Genomic DNA, 25876 nt, shown 5'->3' with positions numbered 1-25876 from the left:
TAGGAACGAGCATGATATCCACCTCTAGGATAATCTATACCTGTTCGATCTCCATCTCTAGCTAGCGGTACAAGTGGATTGGAAATTAGAGTAGCAACCATAACTTGTGAACCCTACATACTCTATGTAATCTATGGAACCTGTGGAGCCTGTGAAGTTGCACCTCTCTTGAGTCTGGGACAGTCCCTCCCCATATGTGTGGTATCACTACACTCCAAACAAGCTCTCGGTGGGCGTGGCTGCTAAAACTGACCCTGGCTTGGTCGGCTAGACTGATTACTGAAGGCACCTTGTGTAGAAGGTACATTGGAAAATGGCTGTGCATAATGGGCGACCCGAGACCTCGGAATAGCAGGAACACTCCGAGTAGATGGAAGTGCTGAATGAACTGGACGACTCACATACCCTCTACCATGATGGACTGAAACTGTAGTGTGTGCACCACTAGATCCTCCAGAACCTTGAGGCCTATTAGCCTCCCTGTCCTCAATCTCTTGGCCCCGCATACGCCCCAATATGTGTGCGATCTCCAAAACCTGTTGAAATAGAGTGTCCGTATCCAACTCACGATCCATGCTGAATCTAATACCATAATTGAGCCCCTCGATATATTGGCGGACTCGATCTCTGACTATAACAACTAAAGTCGGTGCATGACAAGACAACTCACTGAACCTGATAGCATACTCACACACCGTCATAGTCCCCTAACACAACTGCTCAAACTCTATGCATCACGCGTCCCGAAAAGTTTATGGAACGACCTCCCTAAAAAACATATCTGAAAATTGAGTCCAAGTGAGTGGGTCTACATTAGCTGGACTATCCTCCTCGTAAGCCTACCACCACCTATATGCTGCTCTCGATAGTTGAAATATAGTAAAAGCAATTTCGTTCACCTCCACAATGCCCATGGTGCAGAGAATACGGTGGCACCGGTAAAACAAAACCCGCGCATCCCCATTACTGCACCATTGAAAGTAGGAGGAACATACTTCTTGAACCTCTCAAGTCTTCTCTGCTCCTCCTCAGATTCCTCTGGCTTGACTTCAGGCTGAACCGGAATAACGAGCTGAACTGGTATAGCACCCGGAACCTGACAAACATGAACCCGCTACTATGGAGTGTGGGTGGCGGGATACTGTGCTCCTTCCCCAGTCTGAGATATATTTGTGCAACTGGGATCAACCCTGCCTGAGTTAGTAAGCCGAACTTACTCAGGAAAGGAGCCAAATTCTCCTAGAGTCCTGGGGAAGCAACATGCACCTCAGGGGCATGCTCCCCAAAATGAGCTACTGGTGGCTCCTCAGATACTTCCCTGGAAAGTGCTCTAGCTGTAGCACGTGCCCCTCTGTGACCTCTGCCTCTGCCCCTGCCCCGACCTCTAGCAACACCGATACCGGGGGAGATGTCATTTGTGACTGCAGTTCAAGTCCTCACCATATGTGAGAGAATAAAAAGACAAAGGTTTAAATTACGAAATCAAAGAATCGCATGACAAGGAATGAAAGAAGTGAAGTTTCCTACTAGTTCTGTAGCCTCTCGAAGATAAGTACAGACATCTCTGTACTGATCTGCAAGACTCTACTAAACTCTCTTATGACTCGTAGCACATGTGAACCTAGAGCTCTGATTCCAACTTGTCACGATCCCAAAATCCCACCTTAGGTAGTCGTGATGGCACTTAATCCCTATGACTAGGTAAGCCTAACATACATTGAGAATTTAATAGAATTACAACTAAGAAGATAAATTTAAACAGATAACTCTCATAATGAAACCAAATGGTACGACAGTCATAATATTCCCAAAATCAGTGGATCTGAGTCATAAGCTATAATAATCATATGCTAGAATCTCTAAAACGACATTATTCAAATACAAAAGGTATAGTAGCATAAGAACTCTAGAAGGCGATTCTGAGACCTGTGAGAGTCGAGCAAGTATATCTTGGAGTCTCCCCACAATCTAGGTCAGATATCACTAAAGTCTAGAATGAGGAGATTTACTTAGATCTACACAAAAATGTATAGATGTGTAGTATGAATACACCACAATGATACCCAATAAGTATCAAGCCTAACCTCGGTAAAGTAGGGACGAGGCCAGGTCAAGACACCTACCAGATATAAAAAAACCCGAACAAAATAACAATATAATCTAATACGAGAAAACAATAGATAAATGACAACAAAACAGTGTGATGATATAAGGCGAACAACGAAATTTAAGGCAATAAAGGACAACAAAGAATGAGCATATGGTAAGAATAACAAGTAATCAAATACACTCAAAATACAAGTAAAACAAATGGAGGAATAACAATACCCATTCAATCAACAAGCCTTTTAAACATCGAGTTTACAACAAAACTCACAACCGAGGTACCACACATCATTTCCATGTTTCATAAATCACAGTCACAATCTTCATTATGTCGCCGCATGAGCCTTGCATTTATATTTTTAAAACATGTTTTTCCGAAATAGCTACACGCGCTTTAGCCCCCTTATCTCACCGCGTAGCTTCAAGTAATTTCGTTACCTGCAACACGCGTATCAATCTTACCTTATCTCGCTGCATGCACATAAACCCCTTTCCTTATAAATCCGCATGCGCATCAATATCACAACACAATAATTAACTCGCACCACACATGCCAATATGCCACAACATTGCCAAAATCAACAATACCAATATTACCGCAACACGTAGACCACGACTAAACCACAATATGTACAAGAATCTCAATAACAATAAAAGGAACGAGAAATAACTCAACAAGAATAATGTGCCAATAACCAACAATTTCGACAACACTTGTGTTAACAACTTTCAATAACTACAACTTCAACACCCGCAACAAAGGTATTTCCACAAAAAGGGCAACTTCAAATCCTAATGTATAACCTAACCTTAACAATGAAAGAGATAACATGAAATGATAATTACAACTAAATGTATGAAAATAACTCGACAATGGAGAGAGTGGCATGTGACAACAACTACTAATAATTGCAAATAAGGCAAAACTCGACAATGGGAACTAGAACATGTAATAGAAACTTCAATTAAAAACACGTAAGAAATAATTGACAACGAAATGGTAGAACAAATGATAATGACTTCATTTAAATGCTTATAAGTAATCTAAGGGTCTAAACTGGTCAAAACCCACATTTAAGCCCGTCCACACACTCGTCACCTCATGTACATGTATTTTACAATTATAAAATAGTGAAAACAAACTGAAATCCTAAGGGGCAGTTCCTCCATACAAAGTTAGGTAAGATACTTACCTCAAACACGCTAAATCAATCCACTAATAAGCCATTTCCACGCAAATCCAACTCCGAACGACTAGAATCTAACCAAAATATCTTCATACCATAAATAAAAGCCATAGGATACAATTTCAAACAATAAAGATTCGATCTTAAATGAAAATGAATAAGTCAACTCAAAACGTCAACCCTGGGATCGCGCCTCAAAACTCGATAAACTCACAAATTCCCAATACCATTTCTGATACGAGTCCAAGCATACCAAAATCATCCAATTTCGATCTCAAATCGACCTTCAAAACCTCAATTTTTGGGTAATTATTTTACCCAAACCTCCAATTCCTCCAATTCAAATCACCAAATAAATGATAAAAACAAGGATGGAATCAATAAAATATGGACAAATCTGAGTCTATAACACTTACCCCAATCCAAATCGTGAAACTCCCCTCCAAAATCGCCAAAGACCGAGATGTCTAATTCAAAATGTGATAAATGAAACCAAACCCTCGACCAAGCTATATCTGCCGAGGTATTTTCGCACCTACGGCCCAATGGTCGCATTTGCGACTCCGCACCACGGAAAAATCATCGCAGGTGCGGCTTTCACTTAAGACTAGAGATTTCCGCTTCTGCGGTCATATCGTGCACATGCACTTCTGCTTTTGTGGAGAATACCCTCAGCAGCTCCCACTTTTGCTACTGTAACCCAACGTCCGCATCTAAGGGCTCGCAGATGCGGAAGAACCTCACACCTGCAGTCCTTGCTCGACCATCCTAGTTTTGCTTTTACAGATAAAACTTACTTTTGCAGTTATGCACCTATGCTCCTATGATCGCACCTGCGGACCCAGCTCCCCTGGCCAATCTTTGCATCTGCAGCCATATAGCTGCTTCTACGGCACCGCACTTGTAGATAGCCCCTTTGTAGGTGCGATTGCATTAGAACTAGCAGTCATCACCAACTTTACTAAGTCCAAAATGATCCGAACTCGATCCGAAACATCCTCGAGGAACCTGGGACCCAAACCCAATATACCAACAAGTGCTAAAATATAATACGAACTTGCTTGAAGCCTCAAACCACGTCAAATAACATCAAAACTATGAATTAATGACCAAATCAAAATAGAATTTCTAAGAACTTTCAAATAGAAACCGAGCGCCCGATTCAAACCTAACCAATCCGGAATGAACCCAAATTTTACACACAAGTCCCAATTGCCAAAACGAACCTATTCCAACTTCCAAAACTGAAATCCAACCTTGATAAGCCCAAAGTCAACTCCCGGTTAAACCTATGATTTTCTAAACCTCAAAATTGACAACATAAATTGCCAACTTAATGTTATACTAGTTTCTAGTGCTATTAAAGCCAATGAAGATTTTAGTGGTGAGAGCTCTGATGGTTGTGGGAAGATGATGATTGAACCGGAGGGTGCGGCGGGCAAAGAAGATGGCGGAGGGGGCTGATTGAAAATAGTTCTTTTTCTTTTCATTGTTTGCTCAAAATGCATTTGAAATTATTTGGTAACAAAAGTCACATGTCTTTGTTCCATTTGTTACTTTGCCACATAAGCAGTATATGAATTACTCTCTTTTCATATTTTTGACCGATGAGAATTCTGTGTTTGATGTTCGGCCCAAAATACATATATTTAACTATTATTACCTCACATTATCGTACTTTTAATCATCTTTTGAGTATTAATTATATTATTTTGTACTTAATATTATATTTTAACTGTGTAGGAATAAAGCAGTGTGAAGCTAAAGAGATTTGGAGAAAAATTAAATAAAACGCGGAAGAAAAAAAAAGAAAAATAAATAAGGAGACAAAGGGGGCGGAGGGGGGGGACACCTTTTGGATTTTGTCCCTCCATGTGAAAGACAAATGAAAATAAAACACAATTCAAAGAAAACCAAGGGTTTAAGCGTGAAAAACTTACTAGATTTAGCTCCAGGGCCTGCGCTAGGCATTGCCCTAGACACTCGAAGCGGGGACTTGTCCTATTTCACCCGGGATTTAGTTATTTTGGCCCTACACACCCCCAACTCGTATAAAAGGGGTCCTAAATCTATTTTGGAGGAGGAGAATAATTTTAGAGTAACTTTTGACCATAGGAGAGAACGCTTTTGAGAACAATTTTTGACAAAGGGAGAGGATGTTTTTGAGAGTAAAACACAAACACAGAGCCGCCGTAGAGGCCTCAATTCATCAGATTCCATATTTCTTCCGCCAAACATAGTAATTTTTATCTTTATTTGTATGATTTATTGTTTGGCTACTATGTCTATGTGGAGCTAAACTTCACGTTCTAGGGTTGTGGTTATTTCATGACAATTTTTATTCGAATATTGATTTTGATTTCATAGTTTATCGCATTGGTTTATTTATTCAATCTTGCGCTTAATTATTTGATTGCTTGATCACCAATTGAATACTATATACGAATCTTGAATTGAACTCGAAAGTGAGAATTTTAGATTGCACATAGGATTGATTATAGCATGTTCTTGAACCTGGGCATCGGGGAACAGATTCACGTTTAGGATAGACATATACCTAATTGCCTTGTTTGGTTGATGTACATGAATTATAAATGCATTCTTGCTAGTTCTAAGTCCATAGACATATAGGCGTTAGGTTAGCTTGAATAGGCGGATAAGAACTCGACAGATTCTTATGAGCAATATTAACCCTGTCAACCAATAAGCTAGATGAATTAGTTAGTCAATTCAATTGAAGAATACAATAGGAATGTTAGATAACCCATAACCCTAGATCGTTTTCATTACATTGATACATAAAAATCTATTCTTCCTTTGTTTAGAGTTCTTTATTTATTTTCTTTTTATTTTAATTAGTTTAGAATCAAATACTTCTAGGTTTAATTCTTGTTTAGATAATTAGGATAGTCTAATTTAGTTAATAGTTAATCACAAGTCCTCGTGGGTTCGACATCCGACTTCTAGTCACTTTATTACTTGACGATCGCGTATACTTGCGTGTGCGTTTGGCCGCAACAAGTTTTTGGCACCGTTGCCAGGGACTTAGAATTAGCATATTTTCTAGATTAGACTTTATTTTCGCAAATATACTACTAGGCTATTTGCCTAGTAGCTAATATATAATAATAAAATCCCAAAATGGGTCCAAGTCTTAGAAATTGAGCAACTACAAGCTGAAAAGAGCATACTAACGCTACCTATAACAAGTGTAAACTTAGAATGTAAACTAACTATAACATATTCCAAATATCTCCACGTAATAATGTTGCAAATGTATCCATATGCTAGTTGCAAAAACTCCAAAGTAGCACCTACAAAGCTCTGACCAGGCGCCAATTTTTGCAATCCAAAGGACAAGGCATGAATGAATACAATATTGCACCACCACAACATAGAGGAGATCATAAAATCTGTTAAGAAGAACCTGCAACATGATACAAGGCTCATCAAGAAATAGTCTTCACGAACAAGACCCCAGTTATCTTTGACCTAGTTGTGCAAGACCATATACACATAACACCCTTGCACACTTATTGTTAAACGTCACAACTGAACAATTGGGTAGCACCTTCCCATATGTTGTCATAACATTCCCAGAATGAGCATTGTACAATGCTAATACCACTGACAGATGATACAACACCACATAGTACGTAAGCTATCCAAAACAGTTAACCAATATGAATGGTAGCCTTCCAGCATTCACATGAATGAGACCCAATATATAGCCATGCATGCCCAGAATAGTCCAATACTCAGACCTGTTGCCAGAATCAATCACACATATAGTCATATATGATATGTTACTTTGCAACATCACATAAAGACTACAAAAATGCCTACTTGTAATAGGGATTCCACATAGTGTCAAACCACCTCCAGGTTGAGCATGAGGCCATGCCGATACCACTGGATAGTAGTTCAACCCTCTATGGAAATCAGTAGAATAAAAGCAGTACAAAAGCAGGCAGTATGTTATGAAATCACCCATCAATCTGGAGCTTTTCTCTTTCCAACCCTAAACCTAATATAAGGGATTTGAGCCTTATCTAAATTGATTAGTTTCTTTCCTGCACTTGGTAATTGAGTAAATGATTGGAATGTTATTGTACCTGCAAAAGAAAATACAAGGTTAGCTAAAACATCTGCTACTGCATTACCCTTCCTTAACACATGTTGAAAGATCACATTGAATTGATCCTTCATCTCCTTAATTCTCTTTACTTCCTTACCTATACTCCAAGGTGCATCCCATTATCCATCAATAATCTTCTTTATCACCAACGAGTCTGTCTCAATGATAAGAGGATGAATCTGCTTATCCATATAGTAAGAGAGCCATTCAACAATTGCTTTTGCCTCAGCTACTATATTGGTTGACCACCCTATTTCTCCTGCCTTTGCATATACCACATCCCCAGCATCATTCCTCACACAAAATCCATATGAACTTGGTCCAGGGTTATCCTTAGAAGCACCATCAGTATTGCATTTAAACCATCCTTCATAATTTATCTACCATGTAACTCTTTTAGTAACAATGTAAGGTTTATATCCTTCAAAGAATCTGACCATGTCTGGACAAAGTAGAGGTATGTTAGGAAGCCAAGGATATCTAACTCTAGAAATATATTGTAGTGTTTTATTCACCTCATGTACTACCCTATGAAAAGATACTGCACCTCCTCCATGTTTCATTGTATTCCTTCTTTTCCAAAGTTCCCAAGTAATAATGGCTGGAGTTCCTTGGAATAATAGCCTGAGTTTAGCACAACAATAAGCACTCCACCATGCTCTAATAACCTGTTGAATTTGCACCAAATTCACCACCAGTCCTGCAGCTTGTAAGAACATCTTCCACACTCTACTAGCAGTATCACTTATAAGGAAGATATGCTGAAATGTTTCCTCTTGTGATGGTAGGAAGCACTAAAACTTAGAGACAGTTATATAGCCACCTCTCCTCCATAAATCATTAGTAGGCACCTACCCTTTCCATAGTCTCCATAAGAAGAAATATATCTTGAATGGTAAGCCCTTTGTCCATAGCAGCTTGTATTCTGGATTTGGTGGAGCCCTATGCCTTAATATTTTCCAAGCACTGCTTACTGTAAACTTGCATGACGGTGTTGGCATCCATTTAGGTGTGTCCCAATATTCATCAGAATTATCAAAGTGCACCTATTGACTTATATGCTCAACAATATCTTCTGGAAATTTTTGCTCTAAAATCTGATCATTCCACCCATCCTCATCTCTCAATTCTTCCATGTTATGTAAATCTTCATTAATATTGAACTCTAGAGGTACTATATGGACAAAAGTGAGTTGCTCTAGTGATGAGCACGCTTTACTTCCAAAAAAGAAGTTGTGAGTTCGAGTCACCCCAAGATCAAGGTGAGGAGTTCTTGGAGGGAGGGAGCCAAGGGTCTATCGGAAACATCCTCTCTACCCTAGGGTAGGGGTAAGGTCTGCGTACAAACTACCCTCCGCAGACCCCACTAGTGGGATTATACTGGGTTGTTATTGTTGTTGTTGAGGTACTACATGATACAATGCACCAAGGCCAGTCCAATTTTCATGACAAACATTAGTCTAACCCCTATTCATTTCCTACAATATTTCATGTTCTACCTCCTCTCTTGCCTCTATTATTTTCCTCCACATATGAGATCGCTCCCTAAATTGTACCATAGTAGGTAGCTCCTTCTTGCAATACTTATTCCATATGAAGTTAGACTATAAGGATTTTGATGTCCTAAATCTCTACCACAGCTTGGCAAACAGTGCCTTAAACACATCAAATAAGGATCTAAACCCTAGACCCCCCCTCCTTAGGAAGACATAGATTTTGCCACTTTGTCCAGTGTCTACTTCTACCCTCTTCTTTTGTACTCCAGAAGAATATAGCAAAGATCTTATGAAGGTGTTCAAGAATGTTATCAAGAGGGTCCAAGACTGAAAGAATGTGAGTAGGTAAGCTTTGCAACACTGTTTACCCAAAAAGCGGTCAACAATTGAATTTATACGCGGTTCTAAGGATACGTAGTATAACTTGGTACAAATTGAGAAATTATATAAATGAATATCGAAATTAATTATAAAAGAAATGAATGCAAATCGAATAAATTAATTAATCTAGGCCCTCAAGTTTGATCACCCACAAACTGAATGGAGAGTAATTGATATAAGAACAAAGTGATTAAAAATCAAAATTAGAAGAAAGGCATTATATTGCTTTATATTCTATGGATCTGAATCTCAATCAATCCCCACTTACAAATAATCAAACCCCCTTTATATAGTAGGAAAGTCCTATTCTTAATATAATTTCTAAATACAGTAAGGAATCCCATGATAGATTAATTAATTGACCCCTCCTTGATATGCACCAGGATTTCCGCCGAGATTCTCGTCCAATTGCTGATATTTTGATTTTTTATTTTTTGGCTCGATAAGCTCTCCTCAATTTTGGCCAATCTCGATCTTGATCGGTCTCGAACTTGCTTGATTTCTATCTTGGCCAATTTAGATTATGACCGGTATCGATCTTGCTCGATCTCGATGTTGGCCGATCTCGATCAGTCTCTAGATCACCAGCTCGGTGACCGAACTTTGCATTATGGCTCGATTCTACACGAGGCCGAACCTTGGTCTATCATATTCCAATCTCGATTAGTCATACAAAGGGCAAACTCAGTTTTGACCGTATACAGATAGTCCCCTCGTTTCTCAAAAAGAAGATGACGAGAAATGATATGAACTTCTAAACTCCGACTCGGTGGGTGACGACGTCAGCGGCGAGAATGATTATGATGTACGTGACAAACATTCCATCGGTCTAGTTACCAAGGTGTTAAATGCATGTCAGTCGTAGGTCAGCCACTACCAGTTCTGAACCTTCATTACCAAGCTATAAGTATTCAAACTTTCATATTCATTCAAATTTTTCACTCAAAGCTTCTTCTCTACTCTTGCATTTTCTTAATAAAATCCCATTGCTTCATAATTTTCACACCGCATACAACCCTAATTCTCTTTTCCCTTGTTCATCAATGGCAAAAACCTCCAAAACAGTGCTGCAAAAAGAGGGCGCTTCTTCATTACGACCCACCGGTGGTGAGGATGCGATAGAGCCTCACCCTGAGGAATTCGTTCTGGTAGGGTGCTCAACCATCATTGATTTTAAGGTCGAAAAATTCTATTTGGTACCAGGCCGATGTGAGCTGATCTTGAGGTACCAGTGTACAATCACCGAGAAAATCCTCGACAAAATAGAAAAATGAATGCAACTGGGGTGAAAAGCACGTGGTAGTCCCATCGCCTGAAGAATCTATTATTACCCATATAGAGGGGTTCTTAAGTTTTTATACTTATCCATTCACGTTGGGTCCCTTAGATCCTGTCATTGTCGCCTTGTGAATCAGATGAAGAGACCCCAATAGCAATCACGTGGATTAGTTTTCTTGAGCTACCACCTAACATTTTTGGTAAGTAGTTCATTTTTTCATTAGCTAGAGCTGTTGATAATCCACTTCATGTTGATTTAGCGTCACAAAATGGAACTAGACCAAGCTGTGCAAAAGTTAAAGTGGAGGTGAATTTGCTTGCTAAATTCCCTCAAAGAATCAAGATAGTGGAAGATGAAGATGAATTTGGGCCGGAGGAATACTAGTGGATTAAAATTAAATATGACTATCTACCAAAATACAGTAAGACATGCAAGAAACAAGGCATAATGAAGTATAATGTTGGGTCATTCACCCCGAATTACATAGGAAGTTTGATGATGCTGGTGAAGATCAAGGGAAGGCTAAGGAGGTAGTTGGTACTACAGCTGCTACCACCAAAGTTCTAACAAGTGGTAAAGTTCTAGGAAAGACAATCACAAATCTTGCCAAGCAAGAATGGATGCAAAGGAGAAAGAACGGGTACCAAATGGATAATTGGGTTTACATAATTACGGAAGCAAAGGAGCAAGAAGCTGACAATGGTGAGGGGAAGCACAAGGTTGACGTAGTTACAACAAATAACAAATTTGATGCACTTGAGGTTGAGGAAATTGATCCACTAGTGTTACAAATTACAAGTGGCAAGGATGATAGGAATTCAAAGGAGAAAGAGAGGTAACAAAAGATAAATGAGTCCAACAAGGAGAATGAGAAGCAGCAGTTGGAAAACTCAAAGAAATTTGGTCCAAGTCCTAAAGAAACCGGGATTACTAATGGTGAGGCTAAGGAAATCAACCCTAATCCTAGTGCTATAGGGACTGGGTGGAGATACAAAAAGGAAAGAACTGTTGGTTGGGTGCAAAGGAGATTTGGTGCTCCTACAGATGCTATTAATGTGACAACCAATTACTCTTTCCAAGAAATTCCCTCTCAAACGATGGGAAGTGATCTTAGGGAAGTTATTTCGACTGGAGCCACAAATGATGGGTCTGCTTTGTGGAGTGACGAATTTGAGTTAATAGAGGAGCATATGAGAACTAGTAATGCAGATAATGTCACCCCTCAAAGGGTGAATTTGCAGGTGAAGCTTGCTGATCTAGCTAAGGGTGATGCTACAGTAAACCCTAGTTCAAAAACTAGGGTTGAGGATAATAATGCTTCATATGAACAACAAGCTATAGTACCAACTGGAGTTTATCAGGGTGCATCAAAAGAAGCAGGAAAGACTGTAGGAACAAGTGCAACAACTATTATTAAGATGCAGGGAAATGGAACAGTAAACCCTAGTGAAACTGGGGAGGTTTTATCTAATGTTGAAGGTGTTTCTGTGGGTATTTTATCTAGGGAACATATTGGTAATGTTGATGCAGAGGTGTTACAAGATACAGTGATGTCAGTTATTCAAACAATTGGTGGAAAACCTCTTGATCCCAATGGAACAATAACTTCTGCGCATATAGCTACAGTGAACCATAGTCTGGAATCCATCTTTGATTTGCAATTCAAAATGTCGCAGCAATCTATGGGAGTTGGAGATTAAAATGAAATTGTGATGAAGAAGACAAATGTAGATGAACCTCAGCAGACTATGGTACCGCATCAAGCATGTGCAATTCAGCTAAGTCCCATGGCTTGTGCTTCTAGAACTGGGCAACCATTGCAAATCCATCTCAACATTCCTTTGAAGTCTCCAATACACGTGTTACATGACATTGTAACATACAATGTCACACCTAAGGATATTCAATAGACAATAAATGATCATGAGCAATTTGAAGAAGAATGTGATGATGAATCAACAACAGGAAACTTTAAGGCAGTAGCAAGGGAAGCTGATTTATCTTCTAGGGCTAGAGATAAGAGTGGCAAAAAGGGAAGGAAACAAGGTCAAAACAAAGAGATCTCTCAACCTAAAAAATATTGCCTAGAAGGGTAGCCTCACAAACTAAATGATGATCAAGACTCTAATTTGGAACATAATGTCTGTCAATACACAGCAGGCCTTTCAGAGGGTGATCAATATGCAAAGAGAACATGGGTTTTTCATTGTTGCATTGATGGAACCATTTCAGAATTGTAGACATATTCAGAGATACAGAATAAGGTTAGGTATGGATGCTGTTATGTCAAATATTAATGGTAAAATTTGGTTGTTGTTTGATGTTGTGATTGAATGGGAGGTGTTAATAGACACTAAACAATAGGTTACCACTAGAGTGTATCACCAAGACATTGGCAAACACATTATGATGACTTTTGTGTATACTAAATATTTATCCTTAGAAAGACTTGAATTATAGGATAGCCTGTATTACTTGGCAAGTGATATGGAACTTCCTTGGATAGTTGGAGGAGACTTTAATTTTGTAATGAGTGAAGCTGAGAAGTTAGGTGGTCTACCAGTATATCTACCTGAGTATGAAGATTTTGTCTTTTGTGTGAACTCTTGTAGACTGTTTGATCTTGGATATAAAGGCATCCCCTTCACTTGGTGGAATGGTAAACCAAATTCTGAATGCATCTTCAAAAGGCTGGACAGGATCTTTGTAAATCTCCCATTTCAGAATCTTTTCCCAAGTATTGAAGTTGAGCATCTTATTAGGACATGCTCTGATCATGCCCCATTGTTGATGAGTTGTGGGGAAGAGGAAATGCAGTTTGTTAAACCTTTTAAGTTCCTTAGCTTCTAGATCAAGCATGAGACTTTCAAAGAGGTGGTAAGACAGAATTGGGTGGCAGACTTCATTGATGATAATTTTTAATGTTTAAATAGAAACTGAAGAGGGTGAAAACTGCCCTATCTCAATGGAGTAAGCTCGCATAAGGAGACATTTTCTAACAGATAGATATTAGAGAGGATATTGTCAGAGTGAAGGAGATGTTATTTGAAGACGATCCAACCATTGAGAATAGGATTGTCCTCCAAAAGGCACAAGATGAATTGACGAAGTATATTAGCATTGGGGAGCAGTATTGGAAGCAAAAAGAAAGTATGAACTGGTTTGCTGAAGGTGATAGGAACACAAGTTTTTTTCACAACCATGTGAATGGCAAGAGGCAGAAATTGCAGCTCAAAAGAATCCATAATGGAGATGGTGGTTGGTTGGAGTCTCAAGTTCTTATGGCTGATGCTGTAGTAGATATTTTCAAAAAATATTTCACACATGAAGGGGATCCTACAAGCTTTGAATTACTTAATAATGTGAACAATATGGTGACTATGGATCAAAACTTGGAGCTTTGTAAATTTCCTACAATCGAAGAAGTCAAGGGTGCAGATTTTGCATTAAGTGGAGACAGTGCCAGTGGCCCTGATGGTTTTACTGGATTGTTTTATCAACAATGTTGGGACATTGTAGGGTAGGACATCTTCAAGCTGCTGCTGGAGTTTTATGGAGGTATATCATTGTCAAAATCAATCACTCACACTAACCTTGTGATGCTGCCTAAGAAACCTCAAAAACAAACTTTTTCAGATTTAAGGCCTATAAGTCTAAGTAACTTCATCAATAAAGTGATCTTTAGGGTGTTACATGATAGGCTGGAAAACATCCTTCCTACTTTGATATCCTCTAACCAATCTGGATTTGTGAAGGGAAGGAGTATATTTGAAAATATTTTGCTCACATAGGAAATTATCACTGGCATACAATTGAGAGGGAAGCCTGCTAATGTTGTGATAAAACTTGACATGGCCAAGTCTTATGATAGGGTTTCGTGGAAGTACCTTCTTCATGTACTGAGAAAAATGGGATTTGCTGAACACTTTATCAACATGATTTGGAATTTGTTGGCTAACAATTGGTATTCAGTTCTAATGAATGGTCAAGCTTCTGGATTATTTAAGTCCACAAGAGGGGTTAAACAGGGGATCCATTGTATCAAACCTTGTTTATTCTATCTGATGAGGTATTGTCAAGATCATTGAGCAAGATATTTGAATACAAGAGGTTTATAGGGTATGGTATGTCAAAATAGACTGATCCCTTAAACCACTTGGCATATGCTGTTGATATAATTATTTTTGCCTCTGCTGATACATATTCTTTGGGTAAAGTGGTTGAAGTCCTCACACAATATGAACAAACATCTGGCCAGTTGATAAACAAATCAAAAAGTTCATATTACATCCATGCTAAGGTGGCAGGAGAATTGTTTAATATTGTTAATCTGATAACTGGCTTTTAGAGAGGTAAGTTCCCTTTCACTTACCTAGGGTGTCCAATCTTTTACACAAGGAGGAGAAAAGATTATTATAATGATCTCATTAAGAAGGTAAAGTCAAAGTTACATTCCCAGAAAGGTAAGTTATTATCCTTTGGAGGCAAAGCCACACTCATATCCAGTGTGTTTGTATACGGTCAAAACCGAGTTTTCCCTTCGTATGACAAATAGATATTGGAACATAATAGACCAAGGTTCGGCCTCGTGTAGAATCGAGCCATAATGCGAAGTTAGGTCGCCGAGCTCGTGATCCAGAGACCGATCAAGATCGAGATCGGCCAAGATCGAGATCGAGCAAGATCGAGACTGGTCACGATCGAGATCGAGAAAGTTGGAGACCGATCAAGATCGAGATCGGCCAAAATTGAGGAGAGCTTATCGAGCCAAAAAATAGAAAACCGGAATATCCGCAATTGGGCAAGAATCTCGGTAGAAATATTGGTACATATCAAGGATAGGCGAATTAATTAATCTATCATGGGATTCCTTACTGTATTTAGAAATTATATTAAGAATAGGACTTCCCTACTATATAAAAGGGGGTCTGATTATTTGTAAGCGGGGATTGATTGAGATTCAGATCCATAGAATATAAAACAATATACTGCCTTTCTTCTGATTTTGATTTTTATTCACTTTGTTCTTGTATCAGTTACTCTCCATTCAGTTTGAGGGTGATCAAACTTGAGAGTCTAGACTAATTAATTCATTCGGTTTGCATTCATTTCTTTTACAGTTAATTTTGCTATTCATTTATAAAATTTCTCAATTTGTTCCAAATTATACTACGTATCCTTAGAATCGTGTATAAATTCAATTGTTATCCGTTTTTCAGGTAAACAGTTTGGCGCCCACCGTGGGGATAAGGATAATAGTGGCTATCTGATACAAATCTCTGTAAAACACACTATTTTACATTTGCTCTTGGAAGTATCTTTGATTTCAAGCTAAAAATGACGAACTCTCAATTAATGCCCCTACATATTGACAACGAATATGGCCATCAAACTGAGAATAACAACATGACGGCCGGGGATGAAAGGCCACCCGCTGACCCCATTGGAACTCGGGTCGTGGATCCGATTGGCGTTAATTCGCATGTGGCCATCAAAGCGAACCAACATTCCGGTCCCGATAACATCATCCGTGGTGGAACCCGATCTGCAGTTCGAAAGCCCAAAATATTGGAGATGATGGGATCAACCTGCGTATGATCTTCGAAATGCTGCAAGCTCAACAGGTGGTGATAGCTAAGTTGCAGGGCCAAACCCATGCACCGAGCATGGTTGATCCCAGTCCACCCCAAGAAGTCACCAGCATAACGGGGCCAGCTGTGGTAAGGTCAAATGAACAAGAATCGGGGACTAACACCGAAATTATAAAGATGCTCGAGGAACTCACAAAGCGGATAGAGTTAGGGGAAAAGAGGATCAAAGCAAACGGCAACAAAGTGGAAACTTATAACTCCAGGGTTGATAGATCCCGGGGGCACCACCGATATTGAAGGGTTTGGATTCCAAAAGGTTTGTACAAAAGCCCTTCCCCCGGGCTCATCTCCCAAACCGATCCCCAAGAAGTTCCGCATGCCCGAGATTCCTAAGCATAATGGAACAACCGACCCCAACGAGTATGTCACCTCTTACACGTCTGCTATTAAAAGGGAATGATTTAAAGGATGACGAGATCGGATCTGTATTACTAAAGAAATTTGGGGAAACCCTGTCAAAGGGGGCAATGATATGGTATCATAATTTACTACCTAACTCTATTGATTCTTTTGCCATACTTGTAGATTCTTTTGTAAAAGCACACGCCGGACCCATAAAGGTTGAGACTAGGAAGTCGGATCTTTTTAAGGTAAAGCAAAAATAGAACGAGATGCTAAGAGAGTTAGTATCTCGTTTCCAAATGGAACGAATGGATCAACCACCGGTCATAGACGATTGAGCCGTTCAAGCTTTCATCCAAGGACTAAATGAATGAAGCTTGGTGGCTTCACAACAGTTGAAGCAGAACTTAATTGAGTACCTGGTTGTTTCCTAGGCCGATATACATAATCGATATCAATCAAAGATTAGAGTCGAAGACGACCAGCTGGGGGCTCCTTCTGGATCTGTTACCAAAAGGGACATCGATCGAGAACTGAGATTGAATAGGGATCGATACCAGCCGTATAATAGAGATCGTAGAGGCAACGGACCTGGGCACAACCCCGTACGAGGTGAAAAGAGAAGTGATCGAGGCCAAGGCTCTCGAGGGCTGATGAGAAAGAATGGTTTCGACAGGCATATCGGGCCTAAGGAAGCACTACGATTGTCAGAGTATAACTTCAATGTTGATGCATCCTCCATCGTATCGGCTATCGGATGCATCAAAGATACTAAATGGCCTCGACATCTACAGACCGATCCATGCTAGAGAAATCCCAATCAAGTATGCAAGTATCATGGCACCCATAACCACAGAACAGAAGATTGTAGGTAATTGAGAGAAGAAGTAGCTTGGTTATTTAATGAAGGGCACCCTTGGGAGTTTTTAAGTGATCGGACCAAGTATCACTTCAAAAATAGATAGTTAAATAGACCAAACGAGCAAGCAGAACCGCAACACATTATTCATATGATTATTGCGGGGATCGATGCTCCCCAAGGGCCTGTGTTAAAATGCACTAAGGTGTCAATCACAAGGGAGAAGCGATCTCGGGCTCAGGATTAGATATCGAAATGAACATTATCCTTCAACAACGAGGACACACAAGGAATCATGCTTTCCCATAACGATGCACTGGTAATAACTGTACTCATGAATAATACTAAAGTTAAACATGTGTTAATTGATCCAGGTAATTTGGCCAACATCGATCGATCGAGGGTCCTAGAGTAACTTGGTCTACAAGACCAGGTTGTGCCCGCGACCCTAGTACTAAACAGATTCAACATGGCATGTGAAACTACAAAGGGCGAGATAACTTTGCTAGTAAATGTGGCCGGTACCATCCAAGAAACGAAGTTCCACGTGATAGAGGGCGGCATAAGGTATAACGCCTTGTTCGGGAGACCACGGATCCACAACATAAGAGCAGTACCCTCGACCCTTCACCATGTTCTAAAATTTCCAACATCATAAGGAATCAAAATAATCTACGGGGAGCAACCCACAGCAAAGGAAATGTTTGTTGTTGATGAAATGATTTCGATGTCATCACTCTCATATACAAAAGGTTCAAATTCGAAGGGAAAATGGGAGACCAAATAGCAATCACAAACATTGGCCTCGACCCAACTAGAGAAGCAAGAGTCTAACGAAGATGTTGATTATGGGGTCCCTCGATCCTTCATAGTCCCCGATGATTCCGACGCTACCAAATCAACGGTCGAAGAACTTGAGCAAATCATACTAATCGAACATCTGCCCGAATGAAATGTATACCTGGGCACGGGGTTAAATCCCGAGCTCGGGAAAAAGCTTATTCAATTTATTATAGCTAACATGGATTGTTTCGCTTGGTCCCATCTTGACATGACGGGGATCCCACAGGATATCAACACCCACAAACTAAGCTTGAACCCGAAGTTCCATCCGGTGAAGCAAAAAAGAAGACCCCACTCCGAGGTCAAACATGCTTTCGTCAAAGACGAGGTAACCAAGCTTCTTAAAATAGGGTCCATTCGTGAAGTAAAATACCCCGAATCGATAGCAAACGTAGTAGTAGTGGTCCCTAAAAAAGGAAACAAACTTAGAATGTATGTGGATTACAAGGATATAAATAAAGCATGCCCCAAGGATTCTTTTCCTTTGCCCAATATCAATCGCATGATCGATGCCATGACCGGCCACGATATCCTCAGTTTTTTCGATGCCTATTCCGGGTACAATCAAATACAAATGAACCCAGATGATCAAGAAAAGACCTCGTTCATCACCAAGTATGGTACATACTGCTACAATGTAATTCCATTTGGATTAAAAATGCTGGTGCTACTTATCAACGGCTAGTAAATCGGATGTTCGAAGAACAAATAAACGTTTACATTGATGACATGCTAGTTAAGTCCCTGCAAGCAGAGGACCATTTAAAGAACTTGCAGGAAACTCTCAGTATATTAAAGAAGTACAACATGAAGCTAAACCCGGAAAAATATGCATTCAGGGTCGGGTCAGGAAAATTTCTCTGGTTCATGGTATCTATCCGAGGAATCGAGATTAATCCCGATAAAATCAAAGATATCGATGGCATCACAATGGTAGACATCGTAAAGGTCGTGCAGAGGTTAACCTGGCGCATGGCCGCCCTAGGGCGATTCATCTCAAAGTCCTCTGATAAAGGCCACCAATATTTCTCGTTGCTAAAGAATAAAAATAATTTCACATGGACCTCGGAATGCCAACACACCTTGGAAAAGTTAAACGGCACTTATCGAGCCCGCCGCTACTTCACACACCAAGGGTAGACGAACAGATTTACGTATATTTGGTAGTATCAGAGGTAGCGGTAAGTGGAGTCCTAGTCTGGGAAGAATGAGGTACGCAATTTCCCATTTATTATGTCAGCCAGACCTTAGGTGTGGCCAAAACTAGATATCCCTACCTAGAAATGTTGGCACTCACTTTGATAAGCGCCTCTAGGAAACCAAAACCATACTTTCAATTTCACCCCATATGTGTTGTAACAACTTATCCACTTCAAAATATTTTGCATAAACCCGAGCTTTCGGGACGGTTGGCCAAATGGGCCATAGAAATTAGCGGGTATGACATCGAATATCGACCTCGAACATCAATTAAGTCTCAAATTTTCGAACACTTCGTAGCTGACTTCACACCGTCTTAGTAAACGAGGTCGAAAGAGAACTATAGATAAATTCGGGTACGTCCTCAGGAATCTAGACCCTCTTCACGGATAATTCTTCGAACGCGAAAGGGTCTGGTCTCGGTATCGTAGTAAAACCACCCACATGCAACGTGATTAGACAATCTATTAGAACTATAAAATTGACTAACAATGAGGTCGAATATGAGGCCATGATTACAGGTATCGAACTAGGAAAAGGCTTGGGAGCAGAGGTGATCGAGGCCAAATGTGACTCACTCCTCGTAGTTAATCAGGTTAACGGAACCTTCGAAGTTAGAGAAGACCGAATGCAAAGATACCTAGATAAGTTACAAGTAACTTTGCACGGATTTAAGGAGTGGACTTTGCAACATGTGCCTCGAGATCAGAATAGTGAGGTCAATGCCCTCGCAAACTTAGGGTCATCAAAGTAGGACAACGAGCTTGATTCAGGGGTCGTCGTTCAGCTCATGAGATCAGTAGTCGAAGAAGGTCACGCCCAAAAAAATTCCAAAAGCTTGACCTGGGATTGGAGAAATACGTACATAGAGTATTTGAAGACCGGAAAGCTTCCCTCGAATCCGAAAGAATCTAGGGCCCTACGCACGAAGGCATCATGATTCACTTTGACCGAAGATGGTACCTTGTTTAGAAGAATTTTTAATGGTCCATTAGCGATATGTCTGACAACAGGAGAAACCGAGTACGTTCTAAGGGAAGTTCATGAAGGCACTTGCGGAAATGACTTAGGTGTTGAACCATTGGTTCAAAAGGTAACCAGAGCTGGATATTACTGGATCGTCATGGAAAAAGATACGAAAGAGTTTGTTCGAAAATGTGACGAATGTAAAACGCATGCACCAATGATTCACCAACTCGGGGAACTGCTCCATTCGGTCTTGTCACCATAGCCAATCATGAAGTGGGGAATGGACATCGTCAACCCCCTTTCATTGGCACCAGGTAAAGCTTAATTTATTTTATTTATGACTGACTATTTTTCTAAGTGGGTTGAAGCGCAGGCTTTCGAGAAATTTAGGGATAAGGAAGTCATCAACTTCATTTGGGATCACATCATATGTCGATTCGGGATGCCATCCGAAATTGTGTGTGATAACGGGAAACAATTCATCGGCAACAAAGTGACCAAATTCCTCGAAGATCATAAGATCAAAAGAATCCTATCAACACCTTATCATCCTAGCTGGAACGAGCAAGCCAAATCAACTAACAAAACCATCATCCAAAATCTTAAGAAGAGGTTAACCGACGCAGAAGGAAAGTGGAAGGAAATTCTACTCGAAGTTCTTGGGGCACATCGCACAACCTCGAAATCTAGTACTAGGGCTACCATATTCTCATTAGTTTATGGCGGCGATGCTCTAATACCGGTCGAAGTCGGAGAGCCGATTATCCGGTTCCGATATGCAACAATAGGAATCAAATAAAGATGCCTTGAATACGAGCCTAGACCTATTGGACGAAAGGCGTGAAACCGTCCTCATCCGATTAGCTGCCCGAAAGCAACGAATCGAGAGATACTACAATAAGAGAACTAATCTTAGATATTTTAATGTCGGGGACTTAGTGCTAAGAAAAGTCACCCTCAACACCCGAAATTCTAATGAAGAAAAATTGAGTCCGAATTAGGAAGGACCGTACCAAATTCTCGAGGTCACCAAAAATGGTCTTACAAGCTCGGAACAATGAATGGGGAACAATTACCAATCCATTGGAATATATCTCGCCTAAAATGGTACTACTACTAAGGTACGCTTTTTTTTTTCATTCCTTTTCTATTTTTAGATTAACACATGTAGGTGGTCGACAAGAAACGATGATGGATTTTTTAGCGAACGACACAAAATCTTTAGGTCTGAAAGCACGTGTTGCACTCTTTTTTCCTCAGAACGAGTTTTGTCCCAAATGGATTTTTGCGGTGAGGCTTTTAGCGAGGCAACGATTAATCGTGCTAACTTAGTATCAAGCCCAATTATGAATCGGCATCGGAGATCCATTCGATATTGACATTATCCGAGGTTCCTTTACAACCAACCTCGAATACTGAGAGGGCTACCCTCGGATATGCGAATATCAACTCTTGAAAGAAAACTACTTCATAAAAAAGAGATCTCGATAGATAGGATTTATTGTAAGGGTCAAACAGTCAAATCGAACCGTGCTCGTATAGATTGCTCGAACCCTGTTTGGATCGAGAATAAAGAGTAGTATGTTCCTTACAAAGATTGCTCTAACCCTGTTTCAATCGAGAATAAAGAGAAATATGTTCCTTACAAATATCTTATGCTTAAAAACTTAAATTTTTGTACTTCTGAATATAAACAAGCCCAAGGGAAATACTTAACCAGAATACGAATGATATCTCCCTCACTCGGGGACTACCATCCCACTCAAACAGCCCAAGTCATCGGGCCTCGAGAGCAAAAGACCTAATAGGCAACTCCCTAATTTCTAAAGTCACTGCCACCCTGCTCGGGAACTATTATCTCTGGCAAGCCCAGATAAAACGGGAAAACAAGCCCAATGGGTAGCTCCCAAACTAAAAGGCTACGGCCAATTTAACACGGCTCAGAGACTTCCAAAATCCATAACAAAAATAGGCCTTCAAAAAGCGAGCAATAATAAATAATAAACATTTCTTTCACAACCAGTTCTAAAACGCTACCCTCGGCAAAATCTTAGACTTAAGATGTTTTCCGGGAAAAACTTTGATAACATCGGACCCCAATAATGCCTAAACCCAGAAAGGAAATAAAGGCAAGGTTTGTTCGAACGCTCGAACACAACCTTATTTTATGCTAAGGCATTTTTAACCTTTGTAAATACAAAAAAGCAAAGGAAAATTACTAAAGCCTAAAGGGTAAGAAAAGCCTTACATTTATATACAATAGTGTTTTTACAAAGGCCAAATTGGCCTAAATTTACAACGGCCAAAAAACGGCCTCAAAAAAAAGAAAAAAGAAAAACAAAGTCCTAAGAGGCTTGGTCTTCATCGGGGGTTGCATCTCTATCCTCTGAATCTTCTCTGCCTTCGGATTCACTCGAACTCTCGGAGTCTTCCTTAAGGAAGGCTAGATTCTGGGCCATGGCTTCCTCTAATCTATCCTTTTCGATCTCAACCATGATATTGAAGCCCTGGGCCTGAACCCATTCGAGGGCTTCCTTTCGAGAATGCCATTTTGCATGTTCGACCATGCCCTTGGCCTTTACCTGGTTGACTTCGAGATCGATCCTAAACTGGGCCACTTTAGCATCAGCTCTTTTGTTGGCCTCGCACACCTCAGATCTGGCTACGGCCACCTCGGATCTGGCCCCTTCGAGTTCATCGGCCAAGTTTGCCTTATCAGAAACGGCCAAATCCAACCAACGCTGAAGCTCCTTGATCTTCTCGACCTGCACCGAGGCTTTCTCTTTCATAGCTTGGAGCTGGGTCTCGGCCGACTCCAGTTGAGCTTGGATGATCTTCTCTTTCGAGGCTAGAATGTCCATGTTCTTTTTGAATTCTTCCGCCTTAACCTGTATCGTATTGACCTGCGTTTGGAGTTGTCCGATTTGTTCGAACCTCTTTCGGGCCTGCAAAATCGAATCATTAGTAGTTATCTCTAATTCATCTTCACTATCACAAAGTAGTCAAAATACCTGCTCAATAATTTTGGCATGTTTATCCCGAGTGGTTACCAAATCTGCCTGAAGCTTCTCACTAAGAAGCTTGTATGTGTCACTCTTCTCAACGAGGTTCAGAACCTCAGCCTCATGCTCCTCCTGGATTCGGAGGAAAGCCTCGCAACACCGAAACCTACAAACAAGGAAGAAGATGTTAGAATTATCTACAACTCTAAGTATAAACGAGACAGTAGGGATACCCTCGAAAGTTACCCGATTCAGAGCATGTTGGGCCTTGTAGAAAAGGCAAGAGGATCTTACCGCGTTCATCACGGCTTGATCCTCTTCGTTCACCAAGGATCTAAGGTAACTAGATATCCCCACGGGGAGAGAGAAAACTCGGGCATCCTCCGAAACGGAAGGCACTATTTTCCGCCTACGACGGGATTAACACTCGGGGCCGGGAATCGGTCCACCGGTTTTGGGCTCGATGAAGACATGATAGCGCCCCAACCATGATGCTTTATTCAGTACCGATAATCCACCAAACCCGATAATATCCTCCAAGGCAGTGGACTCGAGCCCATCCAAAAAACCATGGATATCAGTCGACCTCTGAATACCCTCGTAAGATTGACTTTCCAACATGTTGGCCTCACATATCATAGCATCCGAAATCTGGAGGGATCCAGTAATATCGACTATCCCAAGTGCGTCCCTCAAGATATCTTCTATTGTACGAGAAGCCTAGCCCCTGGTCTCTCCTTCGACCATCTCAGCTCGGGACAGAATGGCCTCAACGTTTCCTTGTTCAGGAATTATGGCCAGAGCTCCCTTATCAACCTCCGCCGATTCCGAGGATTTTTGTATCATAACATTAGCCTGCACACAGGCTAGTTCCTCTTCTCCTTCTTCAGGCTCACCCTTTAATTAGCGGATCAAATCCGAAGTCATAATACCGGAGCCCCGCTTGGGCTTGCAATATTTCTTCGTCGGTTTTTTATTTTCCAATACCGGGGAACTCGGAGCCCCTTTTCTCTTCTTCTCTCTAACCTACCTTAGAGCAGTGACTTCTTCTTCACCAGATGGGGGCCTTATGGCAACAGCCTTCCCAAGACCTACAAAGGAAAAAAGGGAGTAAGCAAGAGAAGAAGATCAAACGATAACTGTTCTAAAGAAGAAACTTACCATGACTGCGGGACTCCCATCGACCCTTTGATAATTCCATCCAAGCACGCTCGAAGTACATTCTCTGCATCACCAGACCTTCAAACCATTGTTTAAGTTCCGGAAATGGTTCGGGCATCTGGGCCAAAGTTGTAACAAACATAGAAAGAGTAGATAAAGAAAATGGAAAGTAGAGCCACAAAATTAAACGTTCAAAGGGAATACTACTCAAGATTCATATTCCATTTCTCAGGAAACGGCTTGTCAACAGGGGGATCAGGTCCGAAGTTTTGATTCGAACAAATCGGCCCATTCAACCTCGGTAACGAGTCTCGTCTATGCTCGAGGACGGGGCTTTGGTGGCTCGGCGAGCAAGCTTGATTAGCCCTGCTCGATAGAGTCGGGGAATATAAAGGCACATAAGGTGATCGAGGGTGAAAAGATACCTCTCAATTTTGCTCGAGAAGAATCAGAGGAGAATCACTATTCTCCAAAAAGAAGAATGGATCTATGCTCTTATCACCTGATGCACCTGCACCATATTTATTATTATCCCTGCTGGGTGAAAGAAATCTTTTCACACCCTGTCTGTAGTTTCATTCCTTAGGAATAGATGTTAAAATGAGTCTTCATGTGGTGGCAAGCAACACCAACACTTTGAGACAATAATATATCCATTTCTTCTCCATAGATCATCAGTAGGAATCTTCCTTTTCCACAATCTCTATATGAAGAAGGAGATTTTGAAAGGTAAGCATTTTGTCCACAAATTGTTGAATTCCATATTTGTTGGTTCTCTATGTCTCAGAATCCTCCATGCGCTCAAAAACATTTCCTGATGTAGTTGGCATCCACTTAGGTTTATCCCATGTATAATCAATTTGATCAAAGTACACTTCATCCCTTATGTGGGCAATTATTTCTTCAGGAAACATTTGGTCCAGAAGTTGATCATTCCAGTCATTTCCATTCCTCAGCTCTGCCACTTCCTGTAGTTCCTCATTGATATTGAATTCAAGAGGAAGAACATGATATAGAGCTCCTACACCAGTCCAGTTTTCATGCCATATTTGTGGAACCCTTATTTAATTCCCACAGAATTTCATGCTTTACTGCTTCTCTTGCCTATAAGATTTTCCTCCAAACATGGGATCCCTCTCTAAATTACACCACAGTAGGTATCTCCTTCTTACAGTAATTGTTCCACATGCAATTTGACCACAATGATTTGCTGGTCCTAAAACTCCACCATAGTTTGGCAAACAATGCTTTGGAAACATCAA

The 25876-nt window shown here is 40.5% G+C and overlaps 2 protein-coding genes across 2 annotated transcripts; one reads left to right on the top strand and one right to left on the bottom strand.

Moving 5' to 3' along the window:
* The first annotated feature begins 12726 nt into the window (after positions 1-12726).
* On the top strand, positions 12727-14111 carry LOC104101836 (uncharacterized). The gene is made up of 3 exons (XM_070180950.1): positions 12727-12927; positions 13048-13407; positions 13590-14111. The coding sequence occupies exons 1-3, from the start codon at positions 12727-12729 to the stop codon at positions 14109-14111; spliced, it is 1083 nt and encodes a 360-aa protein (XP_070037051.1).
* An 8685-nt stretch (positions 14112-22796) lies between these two features.
* LOC138896164 (uncharacterized) lies at positions 22797-24675 on the bottom strand. Its single transcript, XM_070180949.1, has 4 exons — positions 24615-24675; positions 24484-24544; positions 23502-23619; positions 22797-23396 (listed from the first exon to the last, which is right to left on the bottom strand). Exons 1-4 carry the CDS (start codon positions 24673-24675, stop codon positions 22797-22799), a joined length of 840 nt encoding a protein of 279 aa, XP_070037050.1.
* Between the last annotated feature and the right edge of the window lie 1201 nt (positions 24676-25876).

This window comes from Nicotiana tomentosiformis, chromosome 7 (genome assembly GCF_000390325.3).
Source record: "Nicotiana tomentosiformis chromosome 7, ASM39032v3, whole genome shotgun sequence".
In the NCBI taxonomy this organism is placed as follows: Eukaryota; Viridiplantae; Streptophyta; class Magnoliopsida; order Solanales; family Solanaceae; genus Nicotiana; species Nicotiana tomentosiformis.
The sequence above is the reverse complement of the archived record's forward strand: the minus strand, read 5'-3'. Positions and strand labels throughout refer to the sequence as shown.

What these genes read in the sequence shown, in the direction of transcription:
- LOC104101836 (XM_070180950.1), top strand. Translation starts at nt 12,727, where the DNA reads ATGTCTGTCAATACACAGCAGGCCTTTCAGAGGGTGATCAATATGCAA. An exon ending in ATGTTGTGATTGAATGGGAG is followed by an intron (nt 12,928 to 13,047) that starts GTGTTAATAGAC and finishes CTTGAATTATAG; the next exon opens with GATAGCCTGTATTACTTGGC. An exon ending in GGGAAGAGGAAATGCAGTTT is followed by an intron (nt 13,408 to 13,589) that starts GTTAAACCTTTT and finishes ATTTTCTAACAG; the next exon opens with ATAGATATTAGAGAGGATAT.
- LOC138896164 (XM_070180949.1), bottom strand. Translation starts at nt 24,675, where the DNA reads ATGTACTTCGAGCGTGCTTGGATGGAATTATCAAAGGGTCGATGGGAG. An exon ending in ATGGGAGTCCCGCAGTCATG is followed by an intron (nt 24,545 to 24,614) that starts GTAAGTTTCTTC and finishes TTTCCTTTGTAG; the next exon opens with GTCTTGGGAAGGCTGTTGCC. An exon ending in GAAGAAGTCACTGCTCTAAG is followed by an intron (nt 23,620 to 24,483) that starts GTAGGTTAGAGA and finishes CCTTGTTTGTAG; the next exon opens with GTTTCGGTGTTGCGAGGCTT.